The sequence below is a fragment of the Rhodamnia argentea genome, chromosome 6 (genome assembly GCF_020921035.1).
Source record: "Rhodamnia argentea isolate NSW1041297 chromosome 6, ASM2092103v1, whole genome shotgun sequence".
Taxonomy (NCBI): Eukaryota; Viridiplantae; Streptophyta; class Magnoliopsida; order Myrtales; family Myrtaceae; genus Rhodamnia; species Rhodamnia argentea.
The window spans coordinates 25757369-25775288 of NC_063155.1; the positions used below are offsets into that span (position 1 = coordinate 25757369).

The 17920-nt window shown below is 40.0% G+C and overlaps 2 protein-coding genes and 1 long non-coding RNA gene across 8 annotated transcripts; 2 read left to right on the top strand and 1 right to left on the bottom strand.

The window, feature by feature from the left end:
- The first annotated feature begins 5117 nt into the window (after positions 1 to 5117).
- LOC115726530 (UDP-galactose/UDP-glucose transporter 3) lies at positions 5118 to 7991 on the top strand. Of its 2 annotated transcripts, XR_007198573.1 has the most exons (8): positions 5118 to 5433; positions 5817 to 5914; positions 6030 to 6160; positions 6314 to 6344; positions 6816 to 6919; positions 7049 to 7170; positions 7302 to 7806; positions 7845 to 7991. XR_007198573.1 is itself a non-coding variant. In XM_030656439.1 (7 exons), exons 1-7 carry the CDS (start codon positions 5330 to 5332, stop codon positions 7708 to 7710), a joined length of 999 nt encoding a protein of 332 aa, XP_030512299.1. In that variant the 5' UTR covers positions 5118 to 5329; the 3' UTR covers positions 7711 to 7991. The 2 variants fall into 2 exon arrangements, 1 of the variants encoding a protein (XP_030512299.1); XM_030656439.1 differs by having other exon boundaries at positions 7302 to 7991.
- Positions 7992 to 8732: 741 nt separating this feature from the next.
- Positions 8733 to 11339, top strand: LOC125315353. 2 transcript variants are annotated; one of them, XR_007198575.1, is made up of 3 exons: positions 8733 to 8860; positions 8988 to 9095; positions 10198 to 11339. It is a non-coding gene; the product is annotated as an uncharacterized LOC125315353 (long non-coding RNA). The 2 variants fall into 2 exon arrangements; XR_007198574.1 differs by having other exon boundaries at positions 8734 to 8860; positions 8965 to 9095.
- Positions 9233 to 15767, bottom strand: LOC115726502 (transcription factor MYB124). Of its 4 annotated transcripts, none has more exons than XM_030656412.2 (13): positions 15595 to 15767; positions 14240 to 14424; positions 14030 to 14076; positions 13889 to 13945; positions 13717 to 13789; positions 13351 to 13406; positions 13100 to 13270; positions 12786 to 12967; positions 12347 to 12492; positions 11898 to 12040; positions 11574 to 11794; positions 11334 to 11479; positions 9233 to 9847 (listed from the first exon to the last, which is right to left on the bottom strand). In XM_030656412.2, exons 2-13 carry the CDS (start codon positions 14315 to 14317, stop codon positions 9737 to 9739), a joined length of 1431 nt encoding a protein of 476 aa, XP_030512272.1. In that variant the 5' UTR covers positions 14318 to 14424; positions 15595 to 15767; the 3' UTR covers positions 9233 to 9736. The 4 variants fall into 4 exon arrangements, with proteins under 4 accessions (XP_030512272.1, XP_048135823.1, XP_030512268.1 ...); XM_048279866.1 differs by lacking the exon at positions 15595 to 15767 and adding an exon at positions 14590 to 15052; XM_030656408.2 differs by lacking the exon at positions 15595 to 15767 and having other exon boundaries at positions 14240 to 15052.
- Between the last annotated feature and the right edge of the window lie 2153 nt (positions 15768 to 17920).

Consider the following 17920-nt stretch of genomic DNA (forward strand, 5'->3'; position numbering starts at 1 on the left):
GCCCTACCAAAAAAAAAAAAAAAAGAATCGTGGACTCCTGACCTCGTGAAAGGCAATCAGACTACTTTGGTGTTGTTTGATTCCCTCTTTGCGTTTAGATACCGAAAAAGCGATTTTCATCGTGTACCGGCTCGTTTAATTTGCTTCAATGGGGCTCTCATTTCCCTTTTTTTACTAAAGAAAAAGTAGATTACTGCACATGGAGAACCTAATTCTTTGCACAAGCAGGTGACCGGATAACGAATCTTTGGTTTGTTTAGTCAGGGAAAGCAAATTTTCCAAATAGCATCATCCTTTTCGGATTCGTCCATGTTGGATAAGAAATAGATAGAATACTTCTATTTTTCCGTTACTTAGGAAAAATCTCCTGCAAACGTTGAAGTTTATTTGTAAAACAAACAAAAGTACCACTTGACAGCAAACGGCAAGGCTGGCCTCACCCAAATCTGGGCAAGGCCGCCTCACCGATCTAGGGCAAAGGTGTTGGTATTTTGTTTGTAAAACAAACGTAGAGTAGAGATGTCTTCTCTCACTACAGCAGCGATTAGTTATTTGCGGTTATTTCAACCTTTGAAAAGGTTGTGTATCTAGACATAAACTTCTTACTCCTTAACCTTCGAAATGCTGTGTTTATTCAATATTCAATTCACAAGAATTTTATCTTCAGTTTTTCGTTTTTCTTTCTAGAGAAATACAGCCACTCTTTTCAATTGTTTCTCTCGAGAGATTTTGGAGAAATATCATAATTGTTATCTGCTATTATCACCGAGATTTTGTTGTATCCTGGAATATCCATTAGCAACATTAGTGGGACAAATATAAATTTCTTAGAAACTTAAGCTGTTAAACGAATTCCCGGTGACCCAAATCTTTCGTCGTCGAACTTCTCCCGCATCCGGTCTCCACGTCGAACTTTCGAACCGCGACTCGAATTCGAAACCATTCCCCACGCGTAGCTCCTGTTCGGACAGCGACGGTGTGTTGCCCCGTGGCTCGGGAAAGACGGCCTCGTCGACCCATGCCGTCGACGCACCGGCGCTTGAAGGAACGCAGAAATGAATGGCGCGACAACAACAAGAGTTGAAGCTGTCGACGATGGGGGGGTAACGGAGACGTTCTGGACGCGGGAGGGTGAGGAATTTAGTTCGAGATAGGGACATCACGCGAGTGTGAAAGGGGTGGGGACTCAAGTGTCGGTAAATTTACCATCTAGTCTGACGACCCAAGGCCAATGCTTTTTTCCCAAGATTCGGAATCATTGCCCAAGTAAAAAAAAAAATCGCCATTATCGTTGACTTGGTCCCATCGAAGGTTGACCCGGTCTTATTTTGTGGAGGCCCCCCCGCAAGAAATTGCAACCGTGTGCTCTTCTGGGGATATATTTCTCTTCTTTTTCGGGTCTAAAGGTCGTATATCCATGCTGTACACCCCGGTAATCCGGGATAAGGCAACCGGTTTGATACACAATAAGAATAGGATTAGTTAGAACCTTTTCGGTAATCCGGGATAAGACGACCTGATTTAATTAAGCAAGCGTTCTTTTCGTATGCTAGTTTTCAATTTATTAAGCATTTCTTTCGTATACTAGTTTTCAATTTACTGATCCTACTTTTATTGTATATCAAACTAGGTCGCCTTGCCCCAGATTACCGGACGTACAGCATGGATATATGACCTTTGTGATTTGTCGTGGTTGACAATTAGTGGCTTTGGATGTGGACAAATGCTCATTACCGAAGATGCTTGTCACTCTGACAATATGTGGTGCTGTACAACATTTTTTCAATCGACGGCAATCAAATTGATATGAGGATCCATGCTTACTAAGTCTTGTAGTGAGTGAAGGCGCTATTGTGACTATTAATTCGACAAGGTGCAAGTAATGTATAATCTGGATTTAGTACTGTCGGGTGCGCTCGGCTTCTCAAGGGCTTGGTCCTCTTGCTTTGACACTAGGGGCTTTTGGTAACTCATTTAGAAAGATCCTTCATCATCGTACACGACACATCAGCAACCGAAGGTAAGCTAAATGGAGATAGCAAGCTTGTATCCCCTACATATTAATATGAATGTAAGCATCGATTAGTACTGGTAGACCCATCAAATCGGTGAGTCGGGGTTTGATCCGACTCAAATTGATCGATTTTTATGCAATACAAATCTATGAGTCACATACCAATTTGACCCATATCTGACCCATATAGCTAAAACAATTATATATTTAACACAATTTAGGAAAATTCATACTCAATTTGAAGCGAGAGTACGAAGTGAGCAAGTCGAGATCGAATGAGGGCTAGAGAGAGTGAGGAGAGTGTCATGAAGGTTAGTTTGGGTCTAAGTAGGTTGTGAATCAATTTAACACCATTCAAAACTCATTTACTGAATATAAGTAAAACATATAACGACCCAACCCAACAAATATGATTAAAAACTGCGTCTATGACCCACGTTGACATGTCTAATGGCGGGATTAAATTTTGGCCAATGAGGCCAAATCTCAAAAAGGGTTGCGAATTCCACCCAACAACGTCGCCTTTGCTTTTCTTTCCCTTTTTAAACTTCAAAGGACGATGTTATGGACTCTTGCATCGATTAAGACCGGGTCTATGATCTATCGAGGAACTAGAGCGAAGACCTGTTGATAATTGACTTTTCGACTGATTAATGATGAGATTGGGATTAAAAAAAACGAGTGGACCTGGATTTGTGAAGGGTGCTTCTTTGGGTGGGGGGGATGGTGATGTCTCTCCGTGTAATCCACTCTCGAGTTATATAAGTGGCCTAGAATTCACCGTGTCGATTGGGAAACTGCACGAGAAATTGGAACCGGTCGTGTCTGATCGCCATGCGAAGTGGTGGTCTGCATGTAGTCGAGGTTGATCGCAATGTTCACGAGAATTTGTCTGACATATTGTGTAACGTCTGCTGTTGGCTTATTGTTTACGTTTTGTTTCCTTTTGGGTTCCCTGCTTTTTCTCTTACGTTTTGCTTTCGTGCCTCCCCGAACGGGAGACATGGAATGGACGTGCAAATTTGGAACGAAAGGTGAAGAAGATCATTGTGGAGAGATTGGTGAGTCTAGCCTGTGAGGATGTTTCTGTGGTGGTTCCATGGTGACCCCATCCATAGTCCATGCCATGGAGCATCTTTTTGTTTCATCTCCTATCCTGTCCTATTCTCAATTTTCTCTAGAAAAAAATACAAAAAAAATCCTAAACTTATTGTCATTATATCAATTCAGTCCTCAATTTTTTTCCGCCAATTCAGTTTTAAACCTTTTACAATTGTGTCAACTCAGTCCATTTGGCTATTTGGCCTCGACATGACAAAATTTTAATATTTTTTTGTCCTTTTTTACTTTGTTTTTTTCTTTTGTGGGTTTGGGCCAGCGGAGGTTGCTGATCTAGACTAAAAAAAAGAAAAGAAAAGAAAGAAGGCAGAAAAAGTAATTAAAAATTCAGAAAAAAATTAGACGACGATAAATTTGTCACGTCCGGCCGGGTAAATGGACTGAATTGGTATAATTACAAAAGGTTTAAGACTGAATTGGAAAAAAAAAGTTTATGACTGAATTGACACAATTGCAATAGGTTTAGGACTTTTTTTATAATTCTCCCTCACTTATATTTTCTATGGACTTTTTGGTTGGAAAATTTGGTGGGAATTTATGGGAAAAATGAAGGGGAGTAGTGCAAAAAATCTAATACCTATTGTATGGTAGCTAGTTCAGTTGTAAACCTTTCACTTGTGTCATTTTAGTCCTTAACATTTTGACAATTCGTCAATTTGGACCTAAACCTTTCAATTATACCAATTTAATCCCAAACCTTTTGACGATTTATTATTTTTTTTTTGTAAGGGTTTGACGATTTATTATTTAGTCCTAAATATTTTAACTATATCAATTTAATCAAAAACCTTTTAAGAATTTGTCAATTAGTCGTGCACCTTTTAATTGTGGCTCGCATTCATGTGAACAATTTTTGCGTTTTCTAAGTAAAATTCTTAAATTTTCCTCTGTTTTTTCCCTTTGCTTGTGGCCGATGCTAATGGCCGATTGTCAGCCATGGTTGAGTATCGCTCACGGGCGAAAGGAAGAGAAAAAGGAAAAAAAAAATATCCATGTCAACGCCGTTTAAAATTGAAAGTTTTAGGACTAAATTGATAAATATTCAAAAGGTATAGGACAAAACCGACACAATTGAAAGGTTGACGATCGAATTGGCAAATCGTCAAAATATTAGGCTAAATTGACACAATTGAAATATTTATGATTGAATTAACTGCCGTTCAATAAATTTATCCCGATCAATGAAATCGAGTTAAACCTACTGTGGAGTTTCATATTCTGCCAAACGTACTTTTAGAATGTCCCATGACGCATTGGAAATTCTCATACGTTCATTGGCGAAATGCAAAGGAATTGCTCTCAACTTAAGTTCATTGGCGAAATGCAAAGGAATTGCTCTCAACTTAATTTCTGTAAAACATGTTAAGATCTGTTTGTCATTGCTAAACACGACGGTTAACAATTGTCCAAAAATGAAAAAAGCTCTTTAATCGAGGTAAATAATGACTCGTTTAAAGTCTCAAATGACTTCAAAAGAGTTTCACTTGTCATTCCACAATATAGCTCGGAACAAAGTAACAGATTGGTAAGAAGATCTCGTAACTCCATCCGGATCAAAAATCATGCCCCGTTTATTCGACGTATGGGAATTCCATAATCCTGAAGCGAATCTCTTATTTCGCGTCTTCGAAATTCATCAACATTTGCGGCCAACTTAATAATATGTCTAAGAAGACATGGCACGTAATTTAATCAGCATGTCACGGAGATGGGCACTCGCTTTGCTAGTGTTTGGGATAAATTGGACCGTCCTAAATTTATTACAAATTGGGCTTATAAGGTGGCTCCGCTTCCACAAAATTGGCCCGAGGACTGTTCTTGCTTCCGGGTGGTTTGTTCCCGCACTGAACGTCACGGTTCCCTCCGCGTCGTTTCGTCCAATAGAAACTCGACGCCAAGTCATCACCCCCAATCAGAATCCTCCACGTGGAGAACCCGCGTCACTTAGTTCGCGCCCGCTCTCATAACCTCCCTCGCTCCCCTCGCCCAGCCAAACCGTCTCCTCCCTCCTCGAAGACACCTTCAAATTTGCAGTTGAAGCTTCCGTTTTTCTACTGCGTTCATCATCTACAGGCACCTGCTATCTCTCTCTCTCTCTCTCTCTCTCTCTCTCTAGTCTTCAGGCATTCGGCGGAGGAAGACCGAGTGCCGCGCCGGATCTGGTGTTTTCCGGCGACATTTTCGGGCCGCCACTTCATGGAAGCTCACGGCGCCGGTCTCCGCCGTGTGTTGGTCCTGGCATTATGCGTTGCTGGAATCTGGTCCGCCTATATTTATCAAGGAGTTCTGCAAGAGACTCTGTGAGTGCTCTTTCCTTTTTTTTGCCACAGCAATTTTCACTTCAATTCCGCGATGGGATCTCTTGCTTCGCCGTTTATGTTTAGGAGGTCGTTCGCGTGAATCACGCAGGATCTACGATCTCTAATTGATGAAAATGCATACTTTATTGATCGCGAAATGGTGCTATTTGTTGGTCGATCGATCTTTTTTGTTGCCGATATGAGCTTCTGTTGTTGGATTGTTTGGGGTTGATTGACAGAAGCTCTTTGTAATTTACATTGCTATTGCAGCTTCTGATCCCTGCATTGCTTAATATATTGGAATTTCATTTAGTTAGGGAAGCGTTGATTGATCAAGTAGCAATCTTGTTGCTGATTGTCTTTCTGTTTACTCGGCGGTTTAGGTCCACCAAACGTTTTGGTCCAGATGGGAAGAGATTTGAGCACCTTTCCTTTCTGAACTTGGCTCAAAATGTGGTCTGTTTAATCTGGTCATATATAAGTGAGTTTCCCTATTCCCTTCTCTGTGCCAAATCCTTACTATATTTACCCGGGTTTTATGCATAGTAGTATATTATGGAGATATGAGGTTTCAATTGTTCTGTGCCCTTTAACAGTGATAAAAATTTGGTCTAGAAGTGGTTCTGGAGGGGCTCCATTGTGGGCTTTTTGGAGCCCTGGAATTACAAACACTATTGGTCCTGCTATGGGAATTGAAGCGCTGAAGTACATCAGTTACCCTGCCCAGGCATAGCCTACACTCTGTTTATTGTCTTCAAGCAAATTGGCTGTTCTTCTTCTTTGTAATTTTGTTCTAGTTACAGCTAGTGTTGTCATGTATAGTCCGAATTACTCATTGGACCTGATCATGTTTGCTTTTTTTTTTTTCCCTTCTTTACAGGTCCTGGCAAAATCATCAAAGATGATTCCAGGTAGGATTAACTTTTGCCAACCTGATATGACAATTAGTTTTTGATGGACTCAGCTTTGTTTATGCTTTGATTCTTTCGGGATAGCACTGACTAAATTTAAAACCAATGTTTTACAAGAAAGTTTTAAGAGGGTCATAATGGTGACGAATTTCGTGGGAAAGGGATGGGTTCTGTGAAGAATCGAACATGTTTGAAAGTGATAAAGTTGTTTAAGATCGCAATAAATTTAATCTAATGAGAATTTGGATAAATTTATTTTCATGGTGGTCCTCAGCATAGACCTGCCATGAATAGTTCACATAAGATAGCTAGCCTGAAGTCTTTCCTTTTTGTCCATTTCTTAGTGGGAAAAATTTTTCTCTGAAAGTTTTTATGAATTTCGGATCCAGTACTGTGGCTGCTCTTTATGTTGTATTTTTTGTGTATCAATCTTTGGTTTATGACCGATTGTTATTCCTTTCATGTATCCAGTGATGCTGATGGGTACTCTAGTTTATGGTATACGATATGCTTTACCTGAGTACATATGCTCTTTCCTCGTGGCCGGTGGAGTTTCTACCTTTGCTTTATTAAAGGTACGCATATGAGACCCACACTTTTCTGTTGATCAGAAATTGTCAAGTTTTTATCATTTGGAAGTCAGAGATTGAACATGAGAATTCTGTTTCTTTTATGTTGCGCTAATTCGTAATTGTTTTAAACAGACCAGCTCGAAAACTATCAGCAAGTTGGCACATCCCAATGCCCCTCTAGGATATCTTCTGTGTTTCCTCAATCTTATGTTTGATGGATTTACAAATGCGACTCAGGATTCGATTACGGCAAGGTATGTTGCTTGTCTTTCCGGACTTCAATTTCTTCCTTTTTGATGATTTTTGGAGGCTCCCTGCAAATTCCTTGTCAATTGATAATAGTTGTTCCCCATCTCTCATTTACGTGCTGAATTTATCCTGACAGGTACCCAAAGACTAGTGCTTGGGACATAATGTTAGGAATGAACCTTTGGGGTACCATGTACAACCTAATCTACATGTTTGGCTGGCCACAAGGTATTGGATATGAGGCCGTCCAGTTCTGCAAGCAGCATCCTGAGGCCGCGTGGGACATTTTCATCTATTGCCTCTGCGGTGCAGTGGGTCAGAATTTTATTTTCCTAACCATTAGCCGATTTGGCTCCCTCGCTAACACCACCATCACCACTACCCGCAAGTTCGTGAGCATAGTGGTGTCCTCGTTATTAAGCGGCAACCCCTTGTCAACCAAACAATGGGGTTGTGTTGTCATGGTCTTCTCTGGATTGTCATACCAGATCTTCCTCAAATGGAGGAAATTGCAGAGGATGCAGAAGAAGAGGAAGGCCTTGTGAATAAGGATCTGTGACGACTCCTGGCCTTCATAATTAGCTCTTCCTGCGCCTCCCTATTTACGACTTACTTTTTTGCTTGTATAATTGTGACCTGAAGTCCGACCAGAAAAAAAAAAAAAAAATTGAGACCTGAAGGTCCGGTAGCTTCGAATTTAGGCAAAAGGTAGCATATTGCTCAATGTAATATTCAGTAGATACTTTTACAAGGAGGAGAGAGTTTTGTCTTCAGAATTGGCTTTTCTTTTGCTCCTTGCTCACTAAGACTTGTTCGCTTATTGGAACATTATGTGGCCCTTTGCTATGTTGGATGATGGATTAATACTTTGATAAGTAGGCGGTGTTCAAAACTAATTCGAAGGCTTTTCTCAATGTGCGTTGAATTTCTTAACCGAGCCACAGCGCCATTACCGAACACCAATAGATTACATTGTGGGGTCAATCCATGGATCTGCACTTGTAATTTTGTGAAATATGGCATTGTTAAACTTGTGACATCGCTAGTGGATCACGTGACCTTATTAAATCATCATATAAACATGAAGTTACTTTATTTGAGGGCAGAAAAAAACTTAAAAATCTTCAGATTGAAGAAGAGATTTATATTATCCATGATCCTGAATGGATCATTAATCTCGTCAGAAGAGTATGACAATCGAACCCAAATCGTATTGCATGGCATTGGTCCAAGAAATGAACTTTAGGTCGAGTCTGGGCAACGAATTTCACCTTCTGTTTCCAGAACAACAAATCAGGAGTGTGGCACATGATTGATGGAGATGGTCAAACCATATCTCCCTTTTTCTTTTTAATAGTTCATTATGACCAATGAGTGCGCTTCATCATTTTGTAGTGAGGTCCCCTCCTCTCCCTTTTAACCTTTACACCAATCTTTCTAAGTTAAATGGGACACGATTATGGTGGAACACCACCATACAGATCCCTCCATCACAATTCAAAGTTCAAGTAAAACTCAACGCCAAACCGAATCCTTAAAAGCCCTTCTTCCCCCAGAATTCTGTCTGTTCTGAGGTGAAAGCAGATACAGGAAATGCCGAAGGTGAAGCAGTCGGACAGGTTTCTCTCTTCTCGGGTATATGCTAATTCTTTGTTAATCAGTTACCTGACTCGTTCATGTGATTGAGATGAACAGGTTTGTGGTTTGTTGCAGTTCTTGGGCAATTTTCCTTTTATCCTTCCTTATCAACCTTCTTCAAAGAAGCTGACTAGATCATTTCTCTGAGTTTTTCCATTTAGCTGATCCTTACCTTCTTCTGTAGGATGACATTGGCCTAATCTTGATCATGCATAGCATTTCCATGTGTTGAATAGGAAAAGAAAGAACATTAGCACACCAAAGACCGTATCATATTTCCACTCCAATCTCAGTAAGTATCATTACATCAGAAACCAAATACAAAGGCCAAAAAGATTGTCCTATATGATATGCACACCACAAATGTTTGGGCCAAAAAATAAAATCAAACAGGAGTCCCTATGGACTGGCGGTTCCTCCTTTCATTTTCTTTTCATGATTCTCTATTTTTCGGATTCCGATTGTCTATTGTAGGTAGGCTGTGGGCGATTTGCCGATGCATAATTACACTCTGGCTATGAGGATTTATGTAGCAGGTTCTGTACAAAACCAAAAATCGACAGAAGAAACTGAATAGGAGTTGTTTCACCTTGAAACAACATTTGGCAGAGGGAAACAAGAAATCACAATGGGAATGACACGCTTCTAAAAGCACACTTGGTCACTGGTAGTGACATCCGACAAGCTCTCAATCTGTCAGGATCGCAGAATGTGCCATAACATTCTGGTTTCCATAGTAGTAGGGCCTTCAAATGCAGACTCAATATGCCTTTTTTTGTAAAACTTTAGGCATCGAGTGGCTGCGTTGGGAAAAAAATTGGATCTTGAACAGGACTAGAAAACTTACAATAGGCGGGATCAGCCAATCAAAATAAAAAGATGTCTGGGGTGTGTTTAGAACTCTGGTTACTGAAGTTCGATTAACATGGTCGGTTACAGACTCTGGAGGAGAGCTCTTTTGCAGGGTGGCTGATAAGCCGAATTAGTTGGAGGAGATGTAGGAAGCAAATCCATGCCGAACGTTTTCAGAAGGAAGTGTCTCTCCTGAAAAAGGAAACCCAAATAAGCATTTAGTCTCACACTATCTCAGCAAAGAGGCTATGCAAATGAATTCGTTATGGAAAACTGAAGTTGGAATGTAACCGGACCATATCAACTCTAAGGCCTAATGAGCAATCTTCACAAGTAGAAAGGATGACACATATGAACTCTAAAGCCTAATGAGCAATCTTCACCTGTAGAAAGCATGACACATAACAAGCAATAAACACATTTTCGTCTTTTCTTCTTCCTCGTTGTATCTTTTCTATCATTTTACTTTGTGTTTGGAAGGGAGGGGAAGAGTGAATCTTGCCACATGCCAAAGCTTATGCTTGACCCACCATCTCTTGCAGACATAGAGACAGCATGGGGAATGGAGCTGTTGAGAAGAATCTACTTCTTTTGGGATTTAGGGAGAAATTCCCTATCTGTTTATATTCCGGTTTTACATAATTGTGGATCCGCACTTAGAAGCTGGTCTAGGAACAATCCATTCGGCCTTACTGAGCTCCTTATGAACGCTCATTGAGATTTAGACAGCAGGCATCAACTAAGACCAAGGGTTGGCGGAATTGGCTGAGAATATTCTTCTTCAGGCACGAGATAAAAACTAGTGCTCCTGTTTTCTCTTCACAATTATAAGGCATCAACTATTCAATACCTATCTAAAGTTATGTGGAAATGAGAGAGCAGTTTTGACCTGATGGCGATCCAGCCCAGTTCATTACGTATAAAACAGTGCTTGTTTCTAAATATCACATTTACTTAAGAAAGATTTAACAAAATTTGGTCCTCTAATGCATACCATGTGGATATTCTATTCAGGGAAACTCAAAGGCACCCATGGAACAAAGAGACATTTTCAACAATGTGACCCTAAGTATCCTGTGTTGGAACTGTGATAGCTCAGTTCTGCTAGCCTTAATGTGGATTATAACGTTTCTAAGCAGAGATGAGTTCTATTCACAGGATGGATGACCCCCTCTGCTCTCTCTCTCTCTCTCTCTCTATTGATCGACCCAAATATAATTCCCTTTCAAAGTGAAAAGGTCAGAGAACCTCCTTTCAAAACACGATACATAATTCCTCCGAGCTCTGTTCATTTCTTATATTCTCTAACACGTCAAGACATGAAGGGCTGTTCCAGCCCATTGCCCTTAGTACCATATTGTCGACTCACACTTTTTGGGCACATGATGCGGCCGGAACATAGAGCGCCGAGAAGAATATGAGTAAAAATTCCTTTACTGCACATATTCTTTATAAATGAGTGTCAGTAAGGAGGCATGGATCTGAGATCCTGCGAATTCGAAGCTATCGAATTTGTGGTATTATTCCAGAACTGAGAGTTCCTTTTCAGCCGGTCACAAAGTATCAGTCCACCTCCTTTTGTGGTTATCAAAGGTATAGCGCACCCAGCGAAGTTCCTAAGATGCTGAAATTTGATCGTGGATTTAAATCAGCAAAAATACATTGAAAGGGAACTTACACTTTCTGAAAATTTTGGTGTGGGAATTCCTGCTGCTAAGGATCTGAATAGTGGAGTAACATGAACAGGAGAGATGCATTCTGTATTTGATGGGACAGAAACAACTCCAGCGGTGGTTATGTGCTCGTCACAAGATTGGAAAGCACCTGATGCAGAAAGATCAATGGTCTTGTCAGCTAAATCTAATACGGAATAGTAACGTACACAAGAAAAGATCCAGGTTTTTGCGGAGCAAACAACCTCCATGAGTGACTGAGCTGGAAAGAATCCCTTTGCAGCAGTTATCAACTACACATTGTTCATCAGAATGGTTGGTTTGTATTTCACTTTCAATATCTTTATGCAGTGCAACTTCTTTGGCTTGAGGTTCTTCTGCTTTATCATAAACAGGATGAGTCGAAATAGTAGAAGCTGTGCTATACTCTGAGCTGGCTGGAGACTCCTCACACAGATCGGGTTGCCTGCAATATAAGTACTATTAGGCAGTGTTTGGAGCAGAGAGAAAGAAAAATCGAGTGTTCCACAGTTCTTAAACTTTCGATAGTCCATATCTACATTGGTTACCTCCAAGATGTTTGGCTTTCCTCATTGCTGCTCCTGATGTCCTCCACCATGACTTTGAAATCTTCGAATTGAAGATCAGTGTCGGTGACGCAATCTTGGAGAACATCAGCATCCTTCTTGTGGCTCAAAAATTCCTGGAGAACCTGAGTTCCATAACTCCCGAAAATCAGCGATAATAAGCAGAAAAAGGACAGTATTTTCTTGACTAGATGGGTAATTTTAGTAACCAAGTATGATTGAGTAGCCTTCCTGCATTTACCAGCATCACTTTCATGGGAACTGATCTAACCTTAGGATCGAAAGGTGGTTCATTCAATTGAAAAAGATGTTCTTTTGGGAAGAGTTTGATCTACTGAATTACTGAACATCCATCGGGCTTACTCTAGCCAGTTAATTAACTGCCATAAGCGATCTTTCCAGAAACCACAAAGCGAGCATAATGTACTCACCTTCCAAGTATTTTCAAGACTCTGCTCCACGTTATCTGCATTGACTTTCAGCGCAAGGGAACTGAGCAGTTCGGCTTGTTGAACCAGAGCAGTAACTTTTGGATCGTCCTTTTTAAGAAATGTTCGTTGGACTTTGCTACCATCAGCTGCTTAAAGATCAGAGAGGAATGTAACCTTAGCATTTGTGGCTTTAACAAACAAGTTCAACTAGTGGCACAGCTTATGACCAAAGTTTTCGTAAAAACAGTCTCGTTTGACTGAATTAAAGATGATGGTCTTTCCTTAGAATCATGCATTGGATTCGTATGTCATACTTTTTATCTTGTTTGCTATGTTAAACATGATGGTCTTTCCAAAGGACCATGCACCAAAATCGCTTGTTATGTCCGTTTAAGCAACATGCTTAAAATGTCATAAATTTGTTGGGTTATATAGTTACCATCATCGGTGGCTTCTTTTTGGTTGCTTTCGTATTGCTGGGGTGGTGAGTTGGCAGTGCGAAAATTTTGTTCCAATATGGAAAAGGGAGTTCTTTGTTGCTGACTATATGTGATTCCACATTGTATATGTAATCTGTCCTGCAAGTTGCAATCTTCCGCTATAGTCTGAATATGAGCCCTCCTGAGATAAACCCAGAAGCATTTTACGGCATAGAAGAGGTTTCTTCCCAATAAAAAACAGAAGAAAGAATAAACATAAAAGTTTATGAGTCCAGTGTAAATCTTCATGCGTCCTACTCCTATCTAGCAATACCTCATCCTCTTAGCCGGTGCTGCAGATTCTGCTGTACCATCTACACTTGATGGATTGCGTGAGATGATCCGTTTGCTGTTCAGGTTGATGTTATTCTCTTTCGCTAAGGCTTCGTACTTTGCCCTTTTCTTGCACAAGGTTGTGAAGCGATTCTTTACGGCATTGTCAGTTCTGCGTAATTAGGAGCAATCAAATTGACGCAGAATGGGAGAATTGCATCTTCTGGTGCAACAAAGGAACATATAGTATACCTGCCTGAAACCACCTTTGCTATTTCTGTCCATCTGTTGCCGAAGATCTTCTGCGCCTGAATACAAGCAAAACCGCATCAACTGGGAGGACACTCCCATAATTCTAGTTATTTTTCTATGAACTTATAAGAGAAATAGAATGGTTGTTTGTCTAATTTATTGATCCCTCTACTGAAAATTAGGAAATTTTCGTGCTGGCCACTCTATTACCAAGCACGAGTGAGTATTCAGATGAAAACCACTGATTGCTCGTGTCGCCGACTCATTTCTTGTCCAATGATCTCGGTCGTACAGATTGAAGACCCGCATTTTCACAGACTACAAACACTAAACACCATTCACATCCAAATAGATTTGCTTTCCTACCTCGCATAATAGCATATCTTCCTCGGGTGACCAACCCCCTTTCTTGAAGTCAGAATTCAAATATGTGTACCATCTGCATTAACATGAATAAGATCTTAGTGTACTTATACGAAGGGTCAAATTAGAGCAGGAGTAAGATTAAGATAACAGAACATTATGCATCAAATCCGACCTCCTTCTGCATTGTCTGGTCGTTTTATCCTTGAACTTTGATGCGATAATCGACCAGCTATACCAAGAACAAAATCCCAATCATCAACTGATGCAAATACTCAATACGAGCAAGCACAAAAAAATGAAGTAAAACTCGTACTTATCAGTTCCATGAATACCGATTTGCTCACGGAGTATATCATCCTCCTGCAGCCCACGAAATTTCCCACCTTAGAAAGTCGTCATCTCTCAAATCAAATCAATTCAAAACTTCTTCAATCCAATCAAGGAGCGGGGGCAAGATAAAAGAAAGAAAAAAGAAAATAGAATAAAATAAGGCATGAGATAAGGAAGTAAGAAGAAAAATTACCTCTTGAGACCAAGTCACGATATGCCTCTCTTTCTTCTTCGAATCTTCAGTGTCAGTCGTCTTCTTCATATCCTGCATCGCTATTTCTCTGTACCACTCAGTCCTTATTCTATGTTTTCTTTGACGCTCCTCTCTTTATAGAGACCAAACTCAATCTCACAGTGTCATGACTCATAACAATGACCCTGTATTAAAAAAAATGCACCCTTTCCGTTCAACAAACTTTATTGGTCACTGTTCAGTTCAAACGGGACTAAGGCAAAAAGCTCGCTTCGCATGAACCATAAAACTCTGTAATTCACACACACCCAGATGCCTCGGATTCTAAAGTCTGCAACTTTTCGATTCACCTTTGATCAGACAACATGCTCTCTCTGAGAGAAAAAGTGGGGATGCAAAGATTTTGGTAAAAGAGAATGCTTTGCTTTAGCTCGGATCGCAAATGGAAGGGCTGTTTTTGATATGTGGAAACTGTGATTGGATCGAAATGGCAAATGCTGCTGTTTAATCTCTCTGATGGGTTTTCAAATTTTCGGGATTCGAGGAATGACAAAGACGTCAATGACACCCTCAAGAAGGAGAATGAGGAAAAGGAAGGAATCAAAGTTTTCGATGTAGCGGAGTGATGAGTATGTATGAATGTAGGAATACAGAGAGCAAGAAGAATCTGCAGAAGTAGTGGTTTCTTATTCTAAAGTACCAAAGCCTGTGCGGTGATGGTCAGATTCTCTTATAAAACGAATAAGAGAGAGAGAGAGAGAGAGAGAGAGAGAGAGAGAGTAGATGAGTGTAGATTCGGGAAAATAAAAGGAGAATGCAAATGGGGCTGAACCTGAATGATGATGATCTGTCAAATTATTGATTTTCACTCCCTCTCTCTCTCTCTCTCTAGAAACAAGAACCATTTGAATCTCTGTCTCTGTCTCTCTCTTACTCTGTGTCTCAGGAAGGAAGAGGCCAGTGACAGGGAAGTGTTAGAAAAATATTAATTTGGATCAACGGTTTCTTGCGTTAGTGCGCGGGCGTGGAGGGGATTTGAATGAAACGCTGAAATCCACGAGAAAAGATAATTAATGGTCGTCGGTCATCCTCATGGATGGTGGCGCAAAAGACCAAGACCACACCCACATGCAACAAGTGGAAAAAATAAATAAATAGAAAAATACTATACAGCAACAGCAAGTAGTTCTTCTTTCAAATACTACTGTATCCACAAACTTTTTGGCTTGATTAATCGGATATACACAAATCATTTCGAGTGCGTATGCCGAATAAGATCGAATGACAAGTATTTGGTATTCTTGGAACAAAGATCTACGATTGTTCAAGAGCAATTTACAGCTTACAGAGGCCACATTTAAAAATCGATGGCGATCGCTCTTGGAGGATACAAAAGATGAACAGTGAGGGAGCTGAGAGAAGCGGGGGGTCATATCAATGAAGGAAGGAGTAGTTTGAAAATTGTTCTGGTTATAAAGGGGACGTGACGTTGCTGCTGACTGGTGAGCAGACAGAGTTCGAGAGCTTCTGCAGCAACCATTCATTGAATCACCCTTGTTCTGGTTTTGGGTTAAAAAAAATTTCTGAAGATCACGACAACCGGGCAGCTTCCTTGTTAACTCCAGCGAAAACGATGGTCCGATGCCTCCCTCTCTCTCTCTCTCTCTCTCTCTCTCTCCAGCTGCCAGCAGCAGCAGCAGATGGGTCATGGGTGTGTGGACCCTTTTTGTTGCAGCAAGCAGTAGTCCCCTTTGATCCACTACTCAATGTCTACCTTGTTTGTATAACTTGTCATCCATCGCTTATACATAAGTCACGACAGAAAAAAGAAGAAGATGGAATTTGAGTACTTTAGCATCTTCTTGTTGCACTCACGAAGGAGAGTGTCTGGGTTAGTATTCAAATCGGGAAAAATTTCAATTAAGGACTCAAAGTGTCATTATTTTCTCAAATAATTATCTGAAGTGGTCTTTATTTCAAATAATGACCTGAAATACCCTTCTTATTTCAAACAAGGGCTTGAAAGTGATTATGCATGTTTCAAATAAGGGCCTCTCCTCCCCGGCGGGTTGACCGGCTAAATATTTCGGCCGATCGGGGGCATATTGGTCAAAATATAATTTTAATTCAATTTTTTTAGCTAAATTAAATTAAAAAGTAAAAACTAAAAGTTAAAATACAAAAAAAAAAAAAAAAAAAACATAGCCTCTTGCCTGTGGTTGCCTCCCCATCGCCGGTGGGGCGGCGGGAAATGCCGTCGAGGTCACCGGCCCCCGCCCCACCGGTGGTGGGGCGACGTCCACGAGCGAGAGGGGTTGCCTCCGGCCTGTGTGCTTTTTTATTTTAGTTTTCTTTTTTAAAATTTTTAGAAAAAAATAAGAGGAATAAACAAAGAAAAAATTAAAAAAATTTAAAAAAAAGTTAAATGACGAAAATGCCCCTAACTAATTGGTGAGAAGCCTTTTTTTGATACTAATATGGCCACTTTGGGCCCTTATTTGAAGCAATATCTACATCAAGCCCTTATTTGAAATAATGAGAACACTTCAAGTCCTTATTTGAAATAGCGTCTACTTCGGGTCCTTATTTGAGAAGATGAGAACACTTCGGGCCCTTAATTGAAATTTTCCCTTCAAAATGGTGTTCATGCACTTCGGGATGATCCGCCGAATCCATTGTTGACTTCACCACGATCGATTAGGTGAAACAGTTTGAAATTTTCCCTTTAAGCCCTTTTTTGAAACAGTGTCCATTTCGGGCCCTTAATTAAAATTTTCCCTTCAAAATGGTGTTCATGCACTCAAAATTACAGCTCATATGGGAAAATTACTAAAAAAGTCCTAAAGTTTTTTGGAATTGTGTCGATTCGAGTTATGTCCAATGGTGGCTAGCACCGATGTGATAAAATTGTAATAATATTTTTTTAATTTTTAAATATTTTTAATAATTTTTTTCTTTTTTTATTTGTTATTTTGGGCCAGTGAAAAATATTATTAAAAATTTGCTATGTTAGTGCCAGCCGACCAAATGGACTAAATTTGGACAATTGCAAAAGGTTTAGAACTCAATTCGCAAAAAAAAAAAAAAAAAGTTTAGGACTGAAATGATGTGTGCATAAACTTTTACCGTTGTTTTGATTCCGCATATCTTCTCTCATTTTGTGGAATCAATGGCAACTGTTTTAATAGCTCAAGTTGTTAGATGGATGCATGATTTAATATTTATATTCTACTGTCTCTATCAAGATATTTATCAATAACCACCTCCGCGAAGTCTAAGCGAATTTAAATGATCGAACCATATTCAATCACATCACAATAATTTAATAATGTTTCGTGGTTTTGATCATTAATAACCTTTGGATGGTATTGATCATAAACAAACTAAGCGTGCTTAACGCTATTTTTTATATAACATGTCGTCATTGTGCCTAACCCAAGAGAAATGAGACTAATCTCATCGAATTATGACAATTTCACATCGCCCCTCAACCGGATAATTACTAAGGTAGAGGGGCTATGAGGGATGCCGAGGATATTGCCACCATCCTAACTCGAATACCAACTCATGACTATATTTCTTGAGGTGCAATCTAATGTTAAATGGTAATCTCCCCAAATCTATCTCTCTGTCTCTCTCTTTCCCCCCTCTTATCCACATCCTAAATGAGTAAAATGTACT